General features: G+C 38.8%; 1 protein-coding gene across 2 annotated transcripts in view; it reads left to right on the top strand.

Moving 5' to 3' along the window:
* The window catches only part of LOC130917406 (neurobeachin-like), a 572,897-nt gene that overhangs the window by 509,003 nt on the left and 37,146 nt on the right, over positions 1–26,748 (top strand). For both annotated transcript variants that reach the window (XM_057838766.1, XM_057838767.1), the window contains 4 exons: positions 16,846–16,935; positions 24,098–24,275; positions 25,683–25,754; positions 25,837–25,992. In XM_057838766.1, the coding sequence (XP_057694749.1) occupies positions 16,846–16,935; positions 24,098–24,275; positions 25,683–25,754; positions 25,837–25,992 (496 nt within the window). The remainder of the gene's footprint in view (positions 1–16,845; positions 16,936–24,097; positions 24,276–25,682; positions 25,755–25,836; positions 25,993–26,748) is intronic.

Below are 26,748 nucleotides of genomic sequence, written 5' to 3' on the forward strand. Positions count from 1 at the left end.
ACCCTTTCATTACAAAGCCAATTTAATTAAACGAACACTCGAAGGAGCAAAATGTAATTCAAATCTTTTTTTCTAATCCAATACTCACGTTAATCGATGACTCGTTGCAGCACTATAACCGGTCTTTTCCCCTTTTGTTTTTTTGTTGTTTTTTCATCATTCTCAACAAAATAAAGGATTCTTTTTAAAATAGAATATTTATTGTTTGGTCCTTTATTATTTTTAATTAAAAAAAAAAACATTAAAAAGAGAATGTTTACCGATTACCCCCCTTTTATTTACTAAAAAATGTCACTATAAATAAAAAAAGAGAGTATTTATGTTTCTTCCTTTTTTTAAAATGAAAACATATGTACAGCGAGGAAAATAAGTATTTGAACACCCTGCAATTTGCAAGTTTTCCCACTTATAAATGATGGACAGGTTTGAAATTTTCATGATAGTGTAGGTGCTTGTCCACTGTGAGAGACAATTCACAGTGTATGATTTTTTAAAACAATTTATTTGTATTATACTGCTGCAAATAACTATTTGAACAACTGTCTATTAGCTAGAATTTTGAGCTTCAAAGATAATCGCCTTTAAAAAGTGCAACAAATAAGTGAAGTGGAGGTGAAACCAGCGCATGTTCAAGCCCGGTTTAGGTTTGGCAATGACCATTTGGATGATCCAGAGGAGTCATGTGGTCATATGAGATCAAAATGGAACTTTTTGGTCTTAATTCCACTCATAGCGTTTAGAAGAAGAAGAATGATTAGCACCACCCCAAGAACACCATCCCTACTGCATAGCATGGAGATAGTGGCATCATGCTTTGGGGGGTGTTTTACTGCTTATGGGACTAGACGACTGCCATGGATTAAGGAGAGGATGATCAGGGACATGTATTGTGAGATTTTGGGGAATAACCGCCTTCCCTCAGTTAGAGCAACAAAAATAGGTTGTGACTGGGTCTTCCAGCATGACAATGGCCCGAAGCAGACAGACAGAATGACCAAGGAGTGGCTTTGTAAAAAGGATCTGGAGGGGCCGAGCCAGTTTTCAGACATAAACCCAATAGAAAATCTTTGGAGGAAGCTCAAACTCCAGCCCGGAATCCTGATTGATCTAGAAAAGATCTGTGTGGTCTTAATTCCACTCATTGTATTTGGAGGAAAAAGAATGATGAGTACCACCCTACGAACACCATCCCTACTGTGAAGCACGAGGATGGTAGCACCTACCGATTGATCTAGAGAAGATTTGTGTGGAGCAGTGATGCAAAACCACTGCTGTAGTCTGTGCAAACCTGGTGAAAAGTTACAGGAAACGTTTTGACCTCTGCAGTTGTAATCAAAGGCTACGGTACCAAATATTAACATTAATTTTCTCATATGTTCAAATACTTATTTACAGCAGTATAATACAAATCAATTGTTAAAACTAGTGTTGCACCGATACCATTTTTTGGGCCCGATACCGATACAGATACCTGGCTGTGCAGTATCGGCTGATACCGATACCATTCCGATACCACTGTTTGCAAAAAAAAAAAAAATGCATATATATATATATATATATGTGTGTGTGTGCGTGTGCGTATAACGGATGCAACGATACAGTTAAGTCACGGTTCGGTACGATTTTCGATACAATTCAATACATTTAATGCTCTGAAACGGAAAATACAACTGTTATTATTTTTTTATTTTTTTTTGCTAACAAGCAAAAATAACAGTGCCATCATATAAACACGCATTTTAGTGCATAATATTTATGTGCTTACTTCTTACTGATGTGAAGAAAAATTTTGTACATAAGTGCTGAGAACAATTTTTACTGTTTGTAAAGTGGGCCACACTGTTGATTGCTGCAGCTCTCTAAGCAGCTATATTTAAACATCCTATTTGTGGTCCGAGTCCATCTGTAACATGTACTGAATTAACAGTATTTGCAGCATTAGCTATAGTCACTGGTATGGGTTGATTTGGCCTGCTTAACTTCCATTCAGTCATGGCGGTTTCTATTTAATCAATAGACTACGCGTCGCTCTGGGCTCACGCAGCTAATGGCATGGGATCTAATGTAGTACATCTAGGTTGCTATTTGATGATATTTAGTGTGTGCGCGCGAGAGTTGGCTTGGGATCTAACATAGTACATCTAGATTGCTATTTGATGATATCTTGGCCAGGGAAGTCACTTCTGCTCATTACAGCACAAAACCAGAATATTACAATCGACTTTCACAAACACGACGAGTTTGAAGTAAGGCGCTCTTAATTTGCCACTCATTGTTCATCATGAAACCATGAGTTTGCTGAGTCTCCCACGGTCTTAACCTTTCTGATCCTTTCGGCGCTGAAGAAGTGAGCGTTAGCTTACGCATGCTAATCGTTTGTGAATACCATGTTAAATGAGCAGCGTAACATCGCGGAAATGCGTTGTAGTGTACATCCATAATATGGAAGACGAAGGTGTAAATTTCGTGTGGTAATTTCGAGACATTTACAGACACCAATTTTTTTCATTGTGACATAAAAGTTTAAAATGCGAGTGAATAATTTTTTTAAAGGTGTTTTTGTTTTTTAAACTAAATATTAGACATCAATTAATGATTTTGATAAAAATGATGGACATTTTGAAAAATAAATATATTTACTTACCTTGTTTTTATGGCTGGATTGAAACAAAAGCGGTTGCGCGATGTCTGTAAACGGGGGTTTCCAGGGTAAAACGGACAAATTAAAAATAGTTCGGGGGCCTAATGTGCCATGAATCTGCAATTGCAGCATATAGACATATTGTTCTATCAAACACAAATTATTTTGGCTTAAAATACAGCCGTTAATTTTAAATTGGGTGCAAGAGCAGAAACTGCTTTTTCAGCCTTTTCTGTTTTCTATATATTTATATATTTAAATTGTCTTTGTAATATTTCTGTTAATTTGTTTTTTTAATCAAAAATAACGTGTTATTTAAAAAAAGATTTTAACAGAAATTTAACAAGAATAAACACAATAAAGTTTTTCTACTTTTCTGATAAACTATTTTAAAATAAAGATGGACAGATAGACATATAAAATGTTAAGAGGCTAAAAAAAAACCAACAACATTTGGACAATGTTAAGGTCAACAATGGTTTATTGGCTGTCAAAACAATGTTTCATTTGCAAAACTGTTACCAGCCATAGTTTACCTGCCATTGATGTTCATTCGCCCCTCCCAGTCAAAATGGATTGGACGTCTAGCGCCGTCAATGACAGCCAAAACGAGTTACAGTGGTATGAAAAAGTATCAGAACCTTTTGGAAATTCTCACATTTCTGCATAAAATCACCATCAAATGTGATCTGATCTTTGTCAAAATCACACAGATGTAAAAACACTGTCTGCTCTAACTAAAACCATCCAAACATCTATAGGTTTTCATACCACTGTAATTATTTGCCCAATGACAGATTCTTTTTTTTTTCTTAATGAGCAAAAATGCAATTCTTACGAGAAAAAAATACTAGGGCTGTCAAACAATTAAAATTTTTAATCGAGTTAGTCACAGCTTAAAAATTAATTAATCGTAATTACCGCAATTTCTGGACTATAAGACGCACCTGACTATAAGCAGCCACCCACCAAATTTGACACGAAAACAGCGTTTGTTCATAGATAAGCCGCACTGCACTATAAGCCGCAGCTGTCCTCACTGTAGTATGGGATAGTTACACCAAAAGATATAAACCGGTAACACTTAATTTGACAGCAGCATCATAAGACCAAATGAACCACCATGAAGCTTTGAAACAATTGGCTGCAAAGCTTCATTGCTTCGAGAAGCTTCATTTGGCCTTCACTGTTCTCGCTTCATTTGGCCATCACTGTTCTCTTGGGGGAGACCGTCAACCTCTGCTGCCACCAGCTGTCAATACTGTTGTCATCCAGCATGCCTCCCATCATGCATTGCAGCGCTACAGATGTAAATAACAATCAAAATTCATGTTCTTTGATAATTATTTCTTCAGTTACTGCTCCAGTTGTTTGATTAATTGCTAGTTATGGTATATAGTAGCACTGTATTTGACAGTGGTGCCATAAGACCGTTATAAGACCATCATTATACTTATGACAGATGTCATTTTGTGCCAGCAAATTATATCACTTATGAATGGATGCAAAAGATCCGAGCTGGAAATAAATGGTGTTAGTGACATAATTTGCCGCATGATACTAAATGAAATCTGTCATAAGCATTCATTAATGCACATGATACTGTCATGTCATAATTATGACGGTCTTGTGGCAGTCTTATGACACCGCCGTCAAATAAAGTGTTACATATTAACCCAAATAAATCAACAAATTAGCCGAACTGGACTATAAACCGCAGGATTCAAAATGAGGGAAAAAAGTAGCGGCTTATAGTCCGAAAATTACGATACGTAGTCGCAATTCAAACCATCTATAAAATATGCCATATTTTTCTGTAAATTATTGTTGGAATGGAAAGATAAGACACAAGACGGATATTTACATTCAACATACTGTACATAAGTACTGTATTTCTTCATTACAACAATCAATCAACAAGATGGCATTAACATTATTAGCATTCTGTTAAAGCGATCCATGGATAGAAAGACTTGTACTTCTTAAAGGATAAATGTTAGTACAAGTTATAGAAATTTTATATTAAAACCCCTCTTCATGTTTTCGTTTTAATAAAATTTGTAAAATGTTCAATCAAAAAATAAAGTAGTAGCTCGCCGTTGTTGATGTCCATAATTACACAATGCTCATTGTGCTTAAACCCATAAACTCAGTCACGCCAAAGTGCCAGCAGAGGGAGACAAAAAACACAAGTAACCAATGGACATGTCACTGTGCTGTCATTCTAATCTGTTTGAGCGGGGCATGTGCGTTAATTGCGTCAAATATTTTAACGTGATTCATTTAAAAAATTAATTACCGCCCGTTACGGCGATAATTTTGACAGCCCTAAATAATACAGTATATTGTTCCCTAACTAGCTTCCCAAAACACAATAAGCCCCTCCCTTTCACTCTCCCTCACAGTCGACATCACTTCCTGTCCGCATGTGTCCTGGCACGTGTCTTGTTTCCAAAAAGGAGAAACAATGACATCGCACGAGTTGATTTTGGGCTTTCAGCGGGATCAATGAGCGGAGGTCGGGCCGTCAATAGCCTTCCACACCACACATTAATTGAATTTACAGCTGCTGTGCTCTTTTCCGGGAAGAAGAGTCTCTCTATCCTTGCGATATCCGCCATCTGCTGTCTGCAAAACAACTCATTTATATACTGTCACTTCCAGCGGCGCCTTTATTTATCAAGTGAGCATTATGCAAATGGCCCGCGCCAAGATTTCAAGCTTGATCCAAAGCTTTTTTTATTTTTAGGCGGGGGACTTATTGTGCGGGGTTGCCAATTGTGTCGAAAGTCAGTCGGCTAATTACGTGCGGTCTATTTTAAATCCTTTCAACGCCAATTAGGAATTAGGGGTGTGACAATATATCGAAAAGGAGATATATCGCGAATAGGGCTGTCAAAATTATCGCGTTAACGGGCGTTAATTCATTTTTTTAATCACATTAAAATATTTGACGCAATTAACGCACATGCCCCGCTCAAACAGATTAAAATGACAGCAGTGTCATGTCCACTTGTTACTTGTGTTTTTTGTCTCCCTCTGCTGGCGCTTTAGTGCGACTGATTTTAGGGGTTGACATCAACAATGGCGAGCTACTAGTTTACTTTTTTGATTGAAAATTTTACAAATTTTATTAAAACGAAAACATTAAAGGGGATGTAGTTCCCTGGGAAAATTGTAATATTCCATCTTTTATCCATAAACGCATGCCTTTTGTATTCATATCATGCCACTTCGTGTAACTACACACAAGAAAATGAGAGAAATTTGGCTCGATTGTCAAGCTAAAACGACCAGCGCCCGAGATCTGGCAGATTGTGTGCGTGACGTCACGACAAGTGAAGAGAGTGCCACCGGCCACTAGGGGGGCAGCGCCTGTCTGCATCAATAGAATTCCTTCTAGCTGTTTATGCTGATGCATTGTGTTCGTCCTGCACATATTCCAGGTTCCCTCGTGAAGAAACACCCCTCGTTGTCAATAAAAGAGAATTCAGAATTGTTTTTCTTCAACAAGAAAAAGGCTCAGTGCTTCAATACTGAATGGCGGCGATGATGGCAGACAATTTCGTTTCTATTTCAGCGACGAATCCGACGTAGAAGGACGTAACGAATGTTCATCTAATGGTGACGAGGAGAGTTACGAAGCTTTAATCGGTGTCTTAGGTTACCAATTTGAGCCCAAACGAACGCCAATGCAGCGTAATGAAACGGTCATTGAGGGGAGCAATGACACTGATGAAACATCGGCAGCAGATTGTGTGGGAAACACCAATGATTTGTTTTGCATTTCTTTTTGTGAAGCTGATACACCGTGACTGCATAATAAAGGAATGCATAGAATAATTATCATTTATTGCGCTATCATAGCTTTTCGCTCTGCCAACAGACACAAATATGAATGGGATCAGAGGATTTGTTCTATATATTTTACGAACGATAATGTATACATGGGTCCAGTCCTATATCCAATGCGTGACATTTTTTTAATTATAAAAGAGTACTCACTCTGGCCATTTCGAGCTTGGCTGCTCCCCTCCTTTCCTTAGCCTCCTTTGCTAGTCATCATCCTTTTTCTTGATATCTCGGGACATTTAGGTGGCTGCGCGTGTATGGTCGGCACCGCATCTCCTTTGAGCAGCAATCTTTTAGCAAAATCCGATTTCACTGGTCCATAGTTCAAGAAGCTCGAAATGCGCACCCCAGAAAAGCGTGCCGGAGGCTGTGTCTAGAAAATTAGCCCTCTTTGCACGGACGAACTTTACCCATCGTCTGCGTAGTCCAGCTTTTTTTTTCGCGTTCGGGAACTCATGGATACTATATTCCGATAAATAGCTATTTGTACACCACATAGCACAGCAGTTTTGAACCATTTTTGAGATGTTTTCGTCAAACAAACCCCAACGCTACTCTCTCGTCGTTAAAAAACAATGGCACCTGGCTCCGCCTCGACTGTCAATCACTTGTCGTGACGTCGCCGCCCCATCCTGCTGTTTTCGGAACACTTTCGGGAATGTTCGTCATTTTCGATCTATTTTCGATAATTGCTCATTAATGTGATTGGGGTTTTTTTGTTAACTTTATCAATATTTGTTATCTTGGCACATAACGGTTCTATTGATGTCTCACACCCCCTTTGCCGCTACATCCCCTTTAAGAGGGGTTTTAATATAAAAATTATATAACTTGTGCTAACATTTATCTTTTAAGAACTACAAGTCTTTCGATCCATGGATCGCTTAAACAGAATATTAATGTTAATGCCATCTTGTTGATTTATTGTTATGATAAACAAATACAGTACTTATGGACAGTATGTTGAATGTTTTTTTCCGTCTCGTGTCTTATCTTTCCATTCCAACAATAATTTACAGAAAAATATAGCATAATTTGTAGATGGTTTGAATTATCGTTATATATACGATTAATTAATTTTTAAGCTGTGATTAACTTGATTAAAAATTTTAATCATTTAGCAGCCCTAATCGCGATACTTTGTAGCCCAAACGGTTAGCGATATGCTCCCACCAAGAATTGATATTTCGTTTTAAAAAGACGCCACTGTTTAAAAAAGGTTGCGACCCGTGGGCGTTATTTTATTTTGACTAAATTCTGTGATTTTGTCCAAAGTATGGCTTGTCCTTTGAAGTGTGATAACTAAGTCATTTCTGAATATTTTTTTCAACATAGTCTGAAATATCAACAAATCTTAGCTGCCTCTTACATTCCTAACCATAAAAAGGGACAAATTCTGCAGCAGGATGGTGCTCCATTTATACTTCAATCTCTACCTCAAAGTTCCTCAAGGCAAAGAAGATCAAGATCCTCCAGGACTGGCCAGCCCAGTCACCAGACATGAACAGGATGAAAGAGGAAGCATGGAAGACCAAACCCGAAAATGTTGATGAACTCTGGGAGGGATGCAAGACTTCTTTCTTTGATGTTCCTGATGACTTCATCAATAAATTGTATGAATCCTTGCCTATGGAAGTCATACAAAATATTCCATTTCGATCTCACAGCACCACTACTTAATTCGCTTATGTTATGTAACATATTTTTGTATATGAAGTACATGTTTTGTTCAATTTTCACACTACTTTCTGTTGGTGACAAAACTTTTGTTTTGCCAAAATTTGACCTTTATGTCTTCATTCAATGATAAATCTTTTTTCAGTGAAACAAATATATTTTTGTACATTCAACATCATTTGGAAGGGTCTTAACTTTCATATGAGCCATTTCTGAAACAAATTGAATCATTAAAAGTCAGTTTATTAGCAATTGTTTCGACAAAATGGATAAGCGACAAGACTTTTGTCAGGGACTGTATATATTTTGTATCATTATCTGCCATTTATGGCGCTCGACGTCCAATCCATTTGGACTGGGAGGGAAACCTGATCATTCACTGCCAACCCTCCCGCTCCAAATGTGTGTGCTTGTATCTTCTGAGTCAGTCTTCCCAAGATGTTGTCTGCTTCAGGTGTCGTGACGCGCGCTGATCCACGCTACTTAGCGGGTCAAGCAGAGGGCGCGTCCTCCTTCTGTCTGACTGACTTGACGTCGGCTTCTTGTGCTGTCTCGTGTTAGCGCATTGCTAGCCAGCGCTACGGCAGGGTCTTTCAATCCAAGTTCCTGGGAAAGGAAAACAAGATTTTTAGCCTAAAAGCATGAATAATTTGGATAATTTTATTCATAATTGCAGTTACGTCACAAAATGGCAACAAAAAAGTCATCATGAAGCTCCACAGTTCCAGTCAACATAGTTCCATTGCTCTAAATTGTTTTTTTTTTTGCCTGAACACTTAAAGCAGGGGTCCCCAAACTTTTTCCTGTGAGTGCCACATAACTTTTCCCTTCTCTGATGAGGGGCCGGGGTCAGTTTTTACCCAAAAAAGTGTGACGATTGCAGGAGTGCCTAAATGTAAAAAATTATTGTTTTTCAGAAAGCCACAATCAAATAACCCTTGCCAGATTCTTCACGGAACAAAAGTAAATAAAATAAAAATAATAATAAAAAAACATATAATATATAACTAGAGCTGTCAAAATTATCGCGTTAACAGGCGGTAATTAATTTTTTAAATTAATCACGTTAAAATATTTGACGCATTTAATGCACATGCCCCACTCAAACAGATTAAAATGACAGCACAGTGTCATGTCCATTTGTTACTTGTGTTTTTTGGTGTTTTGTCGCCCTCTGCTGGCGCGTGGATGCGACTGATTTTATGGGTTTCAGCACCATGAGCATTGTGTAATTATTGACATCAACAATGGCGAGCTACAAGTTTATTTTTTGTTTGAAAATTTTACAAATTTATTAAAACGAAAAAATTAAGAGGGGTTTTCATATAAAATGTTTATAACTTGTACGAACATTTATCTTTTAAGAACTACAAGTCTTTCTATCCATGGATCGCTTTAAGAGAATGTTAATAATGTTAATGCCATCTTGTTGATTTATTGTTAGAATAAACAAATAGAGTACCTATGTACAGTATGTTGAATGTATATGTCCGTCTTGTGTCTTATCTTTCCATTCCAACAATAATTTACAGAAAATATGGCATATTTTATGGATGGTTTGAATTGCGATTAATTACGATTAATTAATTTTTAAGATGTGATCAACTCGATTAAAAATTTTAATCGTTTGACAGCCCCAAATATAATATTTATTATATTATATTATAACATTATTAATCAAATAATTAATAACCAAATAACTAGAGGTGTGCAAAATTTCCGATTCTTAGATTATTCGCGATTCGGCCGTGGAAGATTCGAGAACGATTCACAAACATCCAAATTCCGATTATTGAAATATGCCAAGTAAAGCGGAAGTACAACACACTCAGCGCGCCGCGCGGTCTTCGGGACAATGAGGAACGGAGCGAGAGTAGATAAACATCATGCTTCTCATTACCCGGCCCCTCAGGTAATGCCAATGCTCAACTCACGGCTCGAGCTCAACTCATGCCACGAGATAAAAAAACAAAACAACATACCTGACTGCTGCCGAAAAGCTGCTACAAAGTACATCCACATAATGTTACGGTAGATATCATTTATATAGGACTAGATGCAATATAGATTCGGTTGCGTTAGCAGCACATCTACAAAAAGCTAGATGCGGGCGTAGTAAATGGCCGCCATCTTAAAGCAGTACACTTCCCTGCAAGGCTGTTGTAGCGAACCTTCCAAGCAAACCTAATTAACTTTTTATCTAAAATATTCCTAAATCGGTAAAATATTGACTTGAATCTATCTTTAAAATAGTTTTAAAACTTTCACATGTCGAAAGTAAACAAAAGGGAAATTATGGAATGACAGGAGCAATTTTAACAACTTTAACGGTTGATTCACAACATTAAAATAATTGAATGTAGTTTAAAGCTGCTGATATAGAATGGGGACTAGAGTTTTTTATTTACTGTTATTTTTGTATATTTTTTTACTGCTATATGTTAACTTGATACTGAAATAGTAGTTTGGTTTAGCCTGAGAGTATTTTTGAACAATTTTGGAACTAATGTACGAAACATTTAAATTAAAAAAAAAAAAAAAAAAAAAAAAAAAGGAGGGGGGTGCATCAATAATCGTTTTATAATCGAATCAGAGCCTCTGAATCGTAATCGAATCGTTAGGTGCCCAAAGATTCCCAGCTCTACAGATAACCCTCTCTGGGTTCTTCACAGAAAAAGCCAGAACAAGTAACACAAGTAAAAAAAAAAATAAAATAAAAAAATGTTCAGGGGGCCGGACCAAATGTGGAGGCGGGCCATGACTTAAAGGGATCCACAGATAGAAAGACTTGTAGTTCTTAAAAGATAACTGCTAGTACAAGTTATTATAATTTGATGTTGAAACCCCTCTTGATGTTTTTCATTTTTATACAATTTGTAATATTATTTTAACTAGTAGGTCGCCATTGTTGTTGACGTCCCAGGGCCATGCTGCCAGAATTCCACCTGTCACTCTTAAAAAAAAAAAAAAAAAAAAGTGTCACTAATTATGTAAGGCAGTGATTTAAATACGCCACAAGATGTCAGTGGCGAGTTTTACATTAGGGATCAAGCCAATGAGCGCGTTTTTTTCCCTTGACTGAAGCTGTAGTTTTTTTCATCCACAGTGGGAAAGAGAAAGGAGAGCGGACACAAGCATTCAGATTCGTAGCCTCGGACCGCGCCGTTTATTGCCATAAGCTTCGGCAACTCTTTCAAAACACACATAAGTATCATTTCGTGAAAATACTTCAAAACTCATATCTGTGAAAAAATTTCACCAAGAAGAAAAGTGCTATAATCTGTAGTACTGAGGCTCTATTCTCACACAGTTAAACAATGTAAAGAGAACTGGCATTCGGTGCCAAATAAAACCTGGGATAGAGGTTTAAATCCCGCGCTTTCAAGTCATGTAAAAGGCAGCACTCTCTGTCAAATACTTCCTTTTTTAGGGTGCTTAAAAGATGCTGCGTGATTGAACAGGCTGCCGTGGTCTTAGAGCGTCTGATTGGTGTAATATGTCATATGTCATATGATTATTGTTGCAACTAGGGTTGTTCCGATCATGTTTTGTTGCTCCCGATCTGATCGTTTTAGTTTGAGTATCTGCCGATCCCGATATTTCCCGATCTGATTGGTTTTTTTTTTTGCTCCCGATTCAATTCCAATCATTCTCGATACTTTTTCCCGATTATACACATTTTGGCAATGCATTTAGAAAAAAAAGGAATAAAACTTGGACGAATATATACATCCAACATACAGTACATAAGTAGTGTATTTGTTTATTATGACATTAAATCCTCAAGATGGCATTTATATTATTAACATTCTTTCTGTGAGAGGGATCCACGGATAGGAAGACTTGTGACTTTGTATATTGTGACTAAATATTGCCATCTAGTGTAATTGTTGAGCTTTCAGTAAATGATACTGTAGCCATTTAACTTCTGCCCAAATGCATGATGGAAAGTGCAACCATGACTGTGCGTAGTGGTACCAATTGATATATCTTCTCTGCGTTGGGAAATAACATAGGGTGTTAAGAAAAAGATCAATTACTACTTATCTTCCCCACATTGTTTCCCACAATATTTCTAATTGTAGAGAGAGGGATTTAAGGCTTTAGCCAATTAAAGAAAGGCTCCAAAGGCTGGCAAAATTCACTCTACTCATTTTACGCTGCCTTTAGCTCAATATATAGATAAAACGGCGCCATTACAGATTGAACGTGACAATGCGTGAGTGGGTCGTGCAGCGCATGCGTTAATTGCTTTAAATATTTTAACTAGGGCTGTCTAAATTATCGCGTTAACGGGCGTTAATTAATTGCCTCAAACATTACAATGAGGCCGTTTGTGGACATTAAGAGTGAAGAGAATGCCACCGGCCGCTTGGGGGCAGTGCCGTTCCATACTCATGTCTTCTAAACGTGGGAGAATTAGTAGTTGTGAGACGTTTATGCTGTATTCACAATGCAATGCAAATTGCTATTTGTGCTCCACACATATTTCGGTAAGTTTTCTTTCTTTTAGTGGCAATTATGTGTCTCTTGTTTTATTTTGGGTAAGATATGTACAGATACAGTGGTGAGAACAAGTATTTGATACACTGCCAATGGGTTTTGGCAGTGTATCAAATACTTGTTCTCCCCACTGTGTATGTTATACAGTAAAGGCGAGTGGACACAGGCGCGCCGTTTATTGGCATAAGCGTCTCCTTCACAACAAACATAAGTATCGTTTAGTGAAAGCACAACACAAATAGTATTCCTATCTCTCAAAAAAAAATAATGTTCTCAAAAAGAAAAGCACTTCACTCTATAGTAATGAGGCCCTATTCTGTCACACAGTTAAACAACAATGCTAAATAAACTGGCATTCCATATCAATTTAGCTATGCAAAATAACGTAAAACTTTTCACTCTATTTTTATTCTTCTTATTATATTAACTCTACTTTTGATTGAAATTTTTACAAATTTTATTAAAACAAAAACATGAAGAGGGTTTTTAATATGAAATTACTATAACTTGTAACTATAACATTTATCGTTTAAGAACTACAAGTCTTTCTATCCGTGGATCACTTTAACAGAAAGAATGTTAATAATGCCATTTGTGAATTTATTGTTACAATAAACAAATACAGTACTGATGTACAGTATGTTGTATGTATATATCCGTCATGTGTCTATCTTTCCATTCCAACAATAATTTACATAAAAATATGGCATATTTTAGAGATGGTTTGAATTGCGATTAATTGCGATTAATTACGATTAATTAATTTTTAAGCTGTAATTAACTCGATTAAAAATTTTAATCGTTTGACAGCCCTAATTTTAACGTGATAAATTTAAAAATATATTAACGGGATAGATTTGATAACCTTACTTTAAGCCTAAACTAGACTCTGGATAAGTGTAACATGTCTGTAACGTTAAATACAATTAGAAAACGATTTAATTAAAAAATATATATTAAAAAAAAGGCATGTCCGATATTTTTTTGCCGATTCCGATACTTTGAAAATGACGTGATCGGACCCGCCGATCGATCGGGACATCTCTAGTTGCAACGGCTCATTGGCGAAATTGGTAGAGCTTTTCTTGGCATCGCTGGCAAAAAAAACAACAGCAAAAAAACAACTAATATGTAGACTAAAGAGGAAAATATAACGACTTGTGTAGCCCAAAGTAGTGGAGTAAGAGTAGTGTTTTTTTCTTCATAAATCCAAGTAAAAAGTATGGCTTAGTAAATAAAGCTACTCGTTTGAGCCGCTAACGAGTATCAAAACCAGAAAGCCCTCCACTGACAAATGAAGTAAGACACAAGAAGGCAAACGCAAGGTTTGCACGACTGTCGCTGACAACGACGGACATGAACTGAGCGGCGCCCGTTCCTCTGTGGCCGACGCCCGTGGCGGGGGCTGTACGGGCCGTTTACAATCACACGCGGCCAACGGGCAACGCACGCCAGAGCGCTGGACCTTCCGAGGTGATTCGGGATGGGGACAGGCCACCTGCCGGCCCCTCTCGCGTTCGCCAAAACAACTTGCTCCGCAACGGTCACTTCCTATCTGGCAGCACGCCGCCGCGGTCGCACGACAACCTCAAAGTTGCACGTGAGCTGTTGTTGAGCTCATTTTTGGGAGGAAACTTCAACTTGTGTATTTCTTGGCCTAAAGTGCATATGACATGACCAAAAGTCATCTTAAATAGCATTATTATCTGAAAAATTCTCCGGAAAATTTTCTGTTCGCCAGTAAATGTCGATTTTTCACAGATTTTTTTGAAAAAAAAAAAAAAATCTAAATGTGTCTAGTCCTGCAATTTTTGACCAAATCACATAATTTGGACATCAGAAATTCCGGGATGGTGAGGGTCATAAAAATTGTATCCAGATTTGGAAAAAATTTACGGTTTCCCAGAAATTTGCCAGAAACTTTCCTATTTATTTTTAATGTGATGCAACATCCAAATTTCCTATTCACTTCCAATGGAATTTTTATTGCATTGATGCCATTGACGGCAATGTATGTCAGATCTATTGATGCCAATGTACTTTGATCCTATTGATGCATATGTAAGTCGATGCCATTGACGTCCATGGACGTCCAAATTTCCCATTCATTTCCAATGGCATTTACATTGCATTGAGGCCAATTTAGACAGATGCCATTGAGGGCCATGTATGTCAATTCTATTGATGCCAATGTACTTGGATTCCATTGACGCATATGTAAGTCGATGCCATTGACGGCCATGGACGTCCAAATTTCCCATTCATTTCCAATGGCATTTACATTGCATTGAGGCCAATTTAGACAGATGCCATTGACGGCCATGTATGTCAATTCTATTGATGCCAATGTACTTGGATTCCATTGACGCATATGTAAGTCGATGCCATTGACGGCCATGGACGTCCAAATTTCCCATTCATTTCCAATGGCATTTACATTGCATTGAGGCCAATTTAGACAGATGCCATTGACGGCCATGTATGTCAATTCTATTGATGCCAATGTACTCGGATGCCATTGACGCATATGTAAGTCGATGCCATTGACGGCCTTGGACGTCCAAAGTTCCCATTTATTTTCAATGGCAAAAAAACAAATGTCCCCAAATCAACAGGAAATGACCAAATATCAATTAGTCGTGTCCCCCAAATGTCCCCAAATGACCTGATATGACCAGGACACACGCCTAAATCTCCCCAAATGACCTGATATGTCAAGGACACGCCCCCAAATGTCCCCAAATGACCTGATATGACAAGGACACGCCCCCCTAAAGTCCCCAAATGACCTGATAGGACTAGGCCACGCCCCCCAAATGTCCCAAAATGACCTGATATGACCCGGGCACGCCCCTCAAATGTCCCCAAATGAGCTGTTATGACCAGGACACGCCCCTGAAATTTCCCTAAATGACCTGATATGACCCGGGCACGTCCCCCAAATGTCCCCAAATGACCTGATATGACAAGGACACGCCCCCTAATGTCCCCAAATGACCTGATAGGACTAGGCCACTCCCCCCAAATGTCCCAAAATGACCTGATATGACCCGGGCACGCCCCTCAAATGTCCCCAAATGACCTGTTATGACCAGGACACGCCCCTGAAATTTCCCTAAATTACCTGATATGACCCAGGCACGCCCCCCAAATGTCCCCAAATGACCTGATATGACAAGGACACGCCCCCCTAATGTCCCCAAATGACCTGATAGGACTAGGCCACGCCCCCCAAATGTCCCAAAATGACCTGATATGACCGGGGCACGCCCCTCAAATGTCCCCAAATGACCTGTTATGACCAGGACACGCCCCTGAAATTTCCCTAAATGACCTGATATGACCCGGGCACGCCCCCCAAATGTCCCCAAATGACCTGACATGACCAGGACATGTCCCCAAATCAACACGAAGTGAACTGATATTGTCCCCGAAATGTCCCCAAACCAACCTGGGCGGGGCTAAGCTCTGTATCTCCACACAGCAAAGCCCCAGAGCAATTTCTCCAAAAATTGGCAGTTTCTAGTAAAATACATTGCTGATAATCTTTATTTTATATGTACCTAATTCTGATTTGAGTAAAATTATATTATTATTATTAATTTTAAAAAAAAATCACATACAAAAATATAATTCAAGGGTGACAGTTATCAGGCCGGTCAGCTGGCTCCAACAATGAGGTGTTCCATATTTTTATTTTTCAAGGAGTTAGCAACCCTATAGAGCAATATGAGTTAAATATTTATATGTTGACTAACATAACCATAACTAAAATGCGCTTCAACTAGAATGCCAAACATCTTGCCCAATCCCGATCGTCTCTGTATATTCCTGTGTGCGCATGTCCTTTCCTTTGTCTTGCGCACAATAGCGTGGAACCGGCCGGGGGTGTCACTCCAGGTTAGCGTTTGCGCAAGCGGGGGCCCCTCGCGCCTGCAAATGGGAATGGTTAAGCCAAGCATGTTAATAGGAAAAGGCCTGTCTCTTCCATACTAACACTTGGATGACTTTGCAGGGTGAGGCGGGCGGGAGTGCACCCACTCTCCCCGTTTTACCCCCTCCGCACCGCGCCGGGTCGGGTTGGGATTTGCTTGCATTGTCAAGTAGCGCATTGACCCATCACTTTGACGCATATCCACGTTGACAGCAGCTCTCTCTCTCACCCCCCGCAGGCCACCGAGGCGCAGATCCGGAGCTTTGGACAGACGCCATCTCACTTGCTCATCGAGCCACATCCGCCACGCAGCTCCGCCATGCACCTGGTGAGGGAGCAGAGCATGATGGGAGAGAAAACTAAACAAAAAAAAAAGAAACAAGTTAATGAACTATTTAGAGGAGATGTTATGTTTTTTATGAATCATCCCTTTACTTTTGATAAAGTCGTTAGCTGCCATTTGACATGTATCACTGTCCATGGATATGTAGAATGATATAGAATTAATAATAATGATAATGTTAGGACAGCTGGTGAGATGAGAAAACTATTTTCGAATTCTAAAATATTTTATTTTAAGAATATGTTGTTTTTTACTGCATATACAGTTAAGAATATGTAGTGTACAAGTAGAAGTTATATACCGTATTGGCCCGAATATAAGACGGCCCTGATTAGGAGACGACCCCCTCTTTTTCAAGACTCAAGTTTGAAAATAGACTTTTTGAACACCAAATTTTTATACAGAAAATAATTTCAGTACATCTGAAACAGAGGATTATAACAATATATTTGAGAGAAAAAGCATGTTATTTTGCCTCGTTCAAATCTTACTATCTGAACATTTAAATATGTAAACTAAAGTGCAATCACATTCTTAAATGAATGGCTTCTGGTTTTTGAAATGTAAATCAACCAATCTATTGTGATAAAACAACAAAATTGCAATAACTGCATTAACCATCAAAGTGAGGTCTAACTGTAACTGTCGTCTTGAAACAAATCTGAATAAGGAAAAACATTGCAATAAAATAATACAAACTGGTTAAACTTGAGAGTAGCTGAGATCTGTCATGACAGATCATCGCTTCAATGATATCTAGCGTCGTGAATGGGTATAATGTTTAGACCACGTATATAAGACAACTGCCACTTTTTCAGTCTTATTTCAATGTAAAAAACACTGTCTTACATTCGGGCCAATACGGTATGTATAAATATGAAGACTGTCCAATAGCATGCATTGTCAGCTGGAATCTGGAAAAAAAAAATGGAAAAAACATTCTTTTAATTAAATTAAAAAAAATAAATAAAGCTTTTTTATTATTATTAAATTAAAAAGATTAGTACGTAAGTTTAAAGATTTAAAGTAGGGCTGTCAAAATTATCGCGTTAACGCGCGGTAATTAATTTTTTAAATTAATCACGTTAAAATATTTAACGCAATTAACGCACATGTCCCGCTCAGACAGTATTCTGCCTTTTGGTCAGTTTTACAGCAGGCTTTTTGTGCTGTCTAACAGCGAACTCTTGTGGTCGCTTTGCCACATGGTTTATTGTTTTCTTGCCAGTTCAATATGGCTGCACGACGTCTCGGGCTGACGCCTACGTTGTAATGTTGTGCTTATATGATCCTTGGACGAGATTTGTCCGTAAGTATGGTTGTTGTAAAGAATGTACATATTATGTTAGTAAGCGAAATGTTCTTTTTTTTGTATGAGACGCTTTTTGTTTATGTTTAGTGAACCTGTATAGCGTGCTAAGCTAACGTTGTTGCTAATGCAATGCTTGTGTACTTTTTTGTTGTTGTAGTTTTACAACGGTCTAAAGAGGACAATGGTTTGAGGCTATTTTCTTAATAAATCAGATGAAAAAGGGAGAAGTCTGATTATTAAGGCGTCGTTCACTAGCTGTCTAGCTTTGGAAAAAGTAGACGCTTCGGAGTGAGGACAGCATAAACAGATTTAAATGACAGTAGAGTGAAATGCCCACTACAGTCCTTATGTACCGTATGTTGAATGTACAGTATATATCCATCTTGTGTCTTATCTTTCCATTCCAACAATTTATTTTACAGAATATATTAGGGCTGCAGCTATCGAATATTTTAGTAATCGAGTAATCGACTGAAAATTCTATCGATTAATCGAGTAATCGGATAAAACAAATATATTTTTAGGTGAAGAGCAATTATAAATATACATGAGAAAACAAGACATTTGAACCATTTTCAGTCAATCAATGTCTTTATTTTCGATGTATATTGTTGAAAACAGCCAACAATTGCATCTCAGATGTAACTAGAATTAAAAAAAAAAAGACTAATTCACTGCTTTCACTCAAAAAACGTTTAGATCTTATTTAAAAAAAAAAAAAAAAAAAACATATATATATATATATATATATATATATATATATATATATATATATATATATATATCTTACCTAAAAATGCCGTTACGCTTGATAACACACATCACTTAAAAGTTAGGATTTTTTTCCCACGTGTTTAAATTGAATTTCTCTTTGTGTCAAGCCATTTTTAAGTTCTAGTTAAGTTTTAAGTTAGTCTAAACCAGGGGTCGGCAACCTATGACACGCGTGTCAGCACTGGCACGCGAAGGGTTAACCAGTGACACGCGAGGGCATGGCAAAAAAAAAAAAAAAATGCGTGTTATGTTCATTGTCGGTTGTATCTTTATCACTTGCTCAAGCGCCCCATCTTGTGGCCGTTTTATTTATTGGTTCTAAAACAGTAGAAGAAAAATGCAAATAGGAAGTTCTTCAAATGGGATTCAGTGTGTTACATGGCAGCTCCACTCTCACAACTTGAGTGGCATTTGTGTTCTTTAGCGCAACGTCTGTGAGTATTTTGTTGTCAAATTGAGAATTACACTCTTTATATTGTCTTTAGGTTGCATGTTTGAGGGGAAATGTGTTTGATATTTCTAATTAAGAACTACTGAATACAGGCTAATTGTGTTTGCATATATGGATGGCATTTTTGTTATTTGCAGCATTGTTGCTGATTGCATGTATTTTTTCATTGATTTAGTTTCATAAAAAAGAAAAGAGACACATAAAGGATGACTGAAAACATCCGGAGTGTGAACCTTTTCATGTTTAGCTGTTTGGATAGCGGAAGCAAGCCCATTTACAATGTGCCTTTTTACCGGAAATTAAGGCATTTTCATTTGCGCGCCCTGTTATTTAGGGGCTTTACGGGACCGCCCCTCTCACCCACTCTGCCTGTGGCGTTATATGCGAGCAATAATTGATTTTGAGCACACCTCCAGCTCTTCCCCATTTCTCGACTCCTGCGCTTGTCGGATTTTTTTTCTCTGCGCGTTTAATTCAGCCCACGCTACTAACATGTCACGAAGCCGACCAATCAGAGAGCTGGCGGAAGTACACTGTGTTACCAATTGCACTTTTTGGTAATTGCAACTCTGCACCGTAGGTTGTAGTGGACAGGCGATTAACGTGGCTTGTTGTCGTCGATTCGCCCGGTGCTTATTACTTCAGAGAGGTGGTGATGTGTATAAAAACACAGTGACACGTTGGATGGTATTTTGCTGGAGACTTTTATTAACAAAACTAAAACCAGCATGGGGCACAACCACTTTTCATGGCGCTCTTCGCACAACTCTCTCTCAACACCTTGCTCCTTGCCTCTCTTTTTCTTACGCTTAACTAGTAAGCTGGTCATACTGTAGGGGACAGCGGCCCCTTGGGGGTGCCGGTAACAACTGGTTGGCTGGTTACTTCTGCTTGCTCTGTGCATTATGCCTCGGGAGCGTTGTGTGTGTGTCGCATAACAAGTGTCAAACGCAACTACGAGATGAAACATGAAATTCATGGAAAACAGGGCCAGGGATCACATTAAGGTAGTCATCTTTTGTATTTGTTATATAAGATCTAAAATTGTGCATAGAATTCACTGTTAGTGAAAAAGACAAAGTAGTTGCCTGACTTTGAAGGTTAAAACAGCCCGCTCTGTACTGTGAGAGACCTGCACTGAGAATCATGCTTGTTCCCCTTTTCTTGCTGGGTTGTGTGTGTGTGATATGTTTACATAAGATGATGCTCAAGTTTTGATGTTTTCTACAATATACTTTTATTTTTTAGTTATTTGTTAAAGAAGAATGGTAGTTGTAAGATTTCAACGTATGTTCATGTTGTTTTCTATGGAGTAAAATTACAGCTCTGTTGGATATAAAAATTCGGATGTGCGTCATTAATCTTGGTGTGGCACACTGATTGACAAAAAAATTTGAAAGTGGCACGCCACACCAAAAAGGTTGCTGACCCCTGGTCTAAACTGTAAGTCCTGATAGGATTTTGAGTTTTTGCAGTGTTCAAAATAAATGTATGATACAGGCTGTATTGGAGCACATTAGGGACCAGTGCTACTTGGTGTTTTATCCAGCAATGACTACTGAGCTAAAATTGATAGTTAGCATGATGAAGTTTTTATTTTACACCCTCATCACTCCTCAATGCTATGTTATGTTAAAGCCTGTATGTAAGACACGTTAGCCACGCATCGACAGTGGTCATAATTAATTGAAACCTAGCCCTCCGCAGGGCTAACGTTACGTGAGCTAGTAGCGACAGTAACGTTAATCTTATTTATTAGCGCTTAGCGCTCTTTATCAGCGCCTAGCGCTCTACTGCTTTAAGATGGCGGCTGTTTACTAACGCTGCCCAGACGTGGCCGAGTCTGTCATTTTGCATTTTTCTCTATGAGACGCATCACACGCTACCTGTACCAATGTAGCATCGTGTGGGCTAGTATTTAGCAACGTCGGCGTCATTTGTGGTGGCTGTTGGCTGCAGTAAGTTTTTTTTTTTTCCTTCTTCCTCTCCGCACGTGACGTCAGCGCGTTGTCCCGCATTAAAAGTAGTCCGAGCAAAACCTGATGCTTAGAGCTGTCAAATTAAACGATTACTCGAGGTGAATAAAATTACCCGGATCAGTTTTTAAACTCGAGTTACTCGAGTACTCGTTTCAGCTCTAGAATATATATATAATTTACAAAAAAATATGGCATATTTTATAGATGGTTTGAATTGCGACTAATTGCGATTAATTACGATTAATTAATTTTTAAGCTGTAATTAACTCGATTAAAAATTTTAATCGTTTGACAGCCCTAATTTAAAGATAAGCTTCTAAAAGTGTTTATTATTCGTTATATAATGATGAAAATTGTCAAAAAAACTTTCATTAAGACAATTGGGAATTTAAAAAAATATATATATGTATATCAAGAGAGATATGTATATTTAAATCTATATATGTAAACATATATACGTATATGTATACATATACGTGTATATATATATATATATATATATATATATATATATATATATATATATATATATATATGCGTATGTATATACGTATGTATATAGTGATCCCTCATTTTTTGCGGTTAATTGGGACCATGTGAGAATTGAAAATCTGCAAAGTAGAGGCGGAGCTTATTTGCATTTAAAAAATAAAATAAAAATGAAATTTTTGGGGGTGGTTTCAATGTATTAATTCAGATTTAAGAGCATCTTAGACATGTCTTTTTTCCACCTTTTTTCAAAGTGTAACTTAAAATGTATATTGTAAAGCACTGCAAATGGAATAATTATGATATAAATGAGATATATTTACATAGAGGAGCAGACGTATTTGCACCCCTTGTGATTTTGAAAGTTCACCCACTTAGACAATAGGTAGAATTTCAATCATAGATGCATTTCCACTCATAGAGAGATAATCTAAAAATATCCAAAAAATCACATTGTATGTTTTTTTTTAAATGATTCATTTTCAATTTACTGGGGTTCATATGTATTTGTACCCCAGGAAAAATCAGTAATAATTATTGAAAGATTATTGATTAATTATTATTATTGTTATTATTAAATGTATTAAACTCAGAGTTGTCAATAGTTTACCTTGAAAAAACTCCACCTTTTTCCCATGAGTAACCAGTGGTTTAAAGCTGCCCTGCCCACTACAAAACACACACCTAGTAAGAAATGTCTTGATGAGAAGCAGTGTCTGACGTGCATCATGGCTCGGTCAAAAGAGCTGTCTGAAGACCTGCGATCAAGGATTTTTGATTTATATAAAACTGTGAAAGGATACAAAACCATCTCTAAAAGTGAAAATGAACTTCCAGTTCATCAATCGACAGTCAGAGAAGTTGTCTACAAATGGAGAGAGTTTGGCTCTGTTGCCTCTCTCCCAAGGAGTGGCCATCCACCAAAGATGACGCCAAGAGTTGAGCACAGAATACTCAGAGAGGTAAAAAAAAAAAAAAAGACTTACAGAAATTACAGGCATGGTCCAATTTCTCTGTGCACACATCAACTACTGTATATGTAAAACTATGGCCGGTAAAGGTGTTTATGGGAGGACCCCACGGAGGAAGAAAAAATGAAAAAAAAAAAATGTTGCTCATTTAGTGTTCACAAAAAGGCACTTGGACACTCCACAGAAGTTTTGGCAAATTATTTTGTGGACTGATGAAACCAAAGTTGAATTGTTTGGGAGTAACACACAATGTCATGTGTGGAGAAAAAATGGAACAGAACACCAACATCAACACCTCATCCCCACCGTGAAGCATGGTGGAGGGAGCATCATGATTTGGGGCTGTTTTGCTACCTCGGAGCCTGGACAACTTGCAATCATTAATGGAAGAATGAATTTAAACGTTTTGCAGGAAAACCTGAGGCCATCTGTCAGGCAGACAGTTGAAGCTAAAAAGAGGATGGATGCTGCAACAAGACAATGATTCAAAACACAGAAGTAAATAAACTTCAGAATGGTTTCAGAAGAACAAATTACACGTTCTGGAGTGGCCAAGTCAAAGTCCAGACTTGAACCCCATTGAGATGCTGTGGCATGACCATAAGACAGCGATTCATCCCATGAATCTGACTGAACTACAGCTGTTTTGTAGTGAAGAATGGGCCAAGATCGATGTGCCAGACTGATCTGCAGCTACAAGAAGTGTCATGTTGAAGTTATTGGTGCCAAAAAAAGGGGGGGGGGGGTGGTATTAAATGTGATGGTTCACTTTTACTTACTTCTCCCCTTCTGTCATTGTTTGCATTCTATCCTCATTAAAATATGAAAACCTATTAATGTTTGGGTGGTTTTAGTTAAAGCAGACACTGTATTTTCATCAGTGTGATTTTGACAAAGATCACATTTGATGGCGATTTTATGCAGAAATGTGAGAAATTCCAAGAGGTTGAGATACCACTGTATAAGTACCGATATGAGGAAAGCTGTGAAGTTTTAACAACAAAAACTATACTGTAAATATATATTATAAAATAGGGGGGTGGGTGATTTTAAAAAACTACAAATACATTTTAAAATATTTTCAATAAGTATGTAAGTGTAAAATCTAGCAGATTTAAGTGTAAATATTAATGAAAAGAATGAAAAGTTTTCCATGTTGGTCCACCCACAGAGTCCTCTGATGTTCAAAGACCAGCTGCAGCAAGATGTAATCATGGTGCTCAAGTTCCCGTCCAACTCCCCAGTGACGCACGTGGCCGCCAACACGCTGCCGCATCTCGCCGTGCCGGCGGTGGTCACCGTCACGTGCAGCCGCCTCTTCGCCGTCAACCGATGGCACAACACGCTCGGTGAGTGGCAGTCAGAAAAACCTCGGCCGGGTTCGCGTTTCCGCTCGACGCCCCCGCCTAGTGACGGTCACCGCCGCCTGCGGGTCAGGAGGCCAACGCTTGGAATTAGGCCCTGGCTCCGGCACCCCTTCTCGTCACACTTCCCAGCTGTCAGAGTGGCGAGTCTAGCGTCCTAATGAGGGCAACTGGCCACCATATTGGACAGACAAAAACAACATTGGTGAAGTGGGGGGCGGGTTACAAGTGAATGATGGTGCCATTGATGGCGTTAGACGTCCGATCCATTTGTCTGTCACTGTCAATGGCGGCCAATAAGGTAAAATAAGGTTGTCAAAATGATGTTTACTAAATATATTTTTACAAAAATAAACAAAAATACTCAGTAATCAAATTGTAACATTTAACAACTCGATAGTAAATATTCTGTGAATTTATTTAATTTGAACCGATTCAGGATGTACCCCGCCGACTGCCCGTAGTTGGCTGAGGTAGGCTTCAGCACCCCCATGACCCTCATGAGGATAAGCAGCTTAGAAGGAACCTCTTCTGTGTTGTGGACATGGCTGATAGATGTTTTTGTATATCCTGAGATGATAAATACATTCACACACCTAGGTGAAAAAGCCCACAGTGAAGAGAGTCCTATACAAAAGAAGGCGCTACTAAGCTGTGCTGCCACGCCCTTATTCCAAAACCAAAATGAATTTTCTAATTGGTTTAGTTTTTTAGGGTCATTTTAGAAAAATTCAAGAGGGCATTGTTGAGCCATTTTGTTACGGTTTGGTGACAAAATGGCGACGATAGTTTTCACATTCCTGTTTGGGACCCCTCTGCTTCAACGAAACCTCAATATTTTTAATCAGGCACCTGAACATATATGTCTTAAGGCTGATGCAAGTTTGAGGTCAATTGATTTTTTTTCCCTTGGGGGAGGAGCCTATCTAGTATAAAAAGAGCATTTCCTGTTCCTAGCAGGGGGCGCCAGGCCTAATGGGTAATATTTCAATGCAGCCGTATTCAGGCTGGGATACCTCTCATACATGCCAGATCTGAAAAAGATTGAACTTTGGATCAGGGAGTTATTAGTCATTTACTGAATTTGCTGTGTTGCCACAAAAAAGGCCAAATTTGGTGCCACGCCCAGGTCAGGCCTGTGAATGAAAACTCACCATTTTGATAACTTTAGCTCTCATATGTCTATATGTATGGATGGGAAAATAAAAATGAGGACTTGAAAAAAAATGCAGGCTCTGTGGTGACCTTTATGTCACGGAGTTCCGGCAAGAAATTCTAACCACTTTCACCACTGGTGTCATGTCATAATTACGACAGTCTTATGACGCGTTAGCTAGTTTTAGTTAATGAAAATTCAGTTCATCATTCATCCTTTGGTTTGTCTTCCTCCAGGTCTAAGAGGAGCACCCGGCTACTCCTTGGAGCAGGCTCACCACCTCCCCATCGAGATGGACCCTCTTATCGGTGAGTTCCTGTCCTCATTCAAATGCGCGGGCCGCTTGTCGCGTCTCCTGTCGACACGTGTTCTCCTTCGTCGCCGCCTCAGCGAACAGCGGCGCCAGCAACAAGCGTCAGATCACAGACTTAGTGGACCAGAGCATCCAGATCAGCACGCAGTGCTTCGTGGTGACAGCTGACAACCGCTACATCCTCGTGTGCGGCTTCTGGGACAAGAGCTTCCGCGTGTACTCCTCGGAGACAGGTGGGCTTCCGGCGGGGGCGCCAAAGGTGTGCGCGGCGGTGCGTGGAGGACGCCGGCGCCGCTACCTTTCACAGGGCGCTAAAACGCTGCAAAAACTTGTTTTTTTGACCTTCTCGACATGCAAAGTATCTCTTTCTTGACTCTTGAAAATGTAGTTAAATGACGGACTGGATAATTGAGACATAGTAGATTGGGTTGTGTTTTTATTAAGGCTCGGCACGTTAACTCCTCAGCTGCCATGGGCAGTGACTTGCTTTAGAAACTAGAAAATTCAATTTCTGGATAAATTGCGATGGTAGCGTAGTTATATCGGGTCACTCCTGTTGATACTGAGCCATCTCGGATTTCCTGTTGTTATTGGGCGAAGGAATCTAACCTTTTAGCCAGACTGCCGGAATCACGCCAGCCGAACCACCGGACCCGTGCTGGCACAGCTCCAGCAACCCGGGCTTGCGGGACTCCGACATCCCGACCAAAAGGCTAAACTCCGCGTGTTGACCTTCGTCTTAACCCCTTGTACTGACTTCATTTTTAAAAGCTGGAAAAAGGGTTCGAAACACATGTTGACAATTTATTCAGTTCGACAGCGATCAAACGGCAGAGTGAAACAGAAACAGACTCAGGTGAGGAGGCAAGGTCACCATATCACAAGTCCACAAAAGGTTCCCGAGAAAAATGGCAGCGATTAGTTAAACATTCAGTCTTTTGGAGGCTCTCGCTGGACAGGCCGTGGGAAGGAAGAAGGGTGTGTTTAGG

This window comes from Corythoichthys intestinalis, chromosome 6 (assembly GCF_030265065.1).
Source record: "Corythoichthys intestinalis isolate RoL2023-P3 chromosome 6, ASM3026506v1, whole genome shotgun sequence".
Lineage (NCBI taxonomy): Eukaryota > Metazoa > Chordata > Actinopteri > Syngnathiformes > Syngnathidae > Corythoichthys > Corythoichthys intestinalis.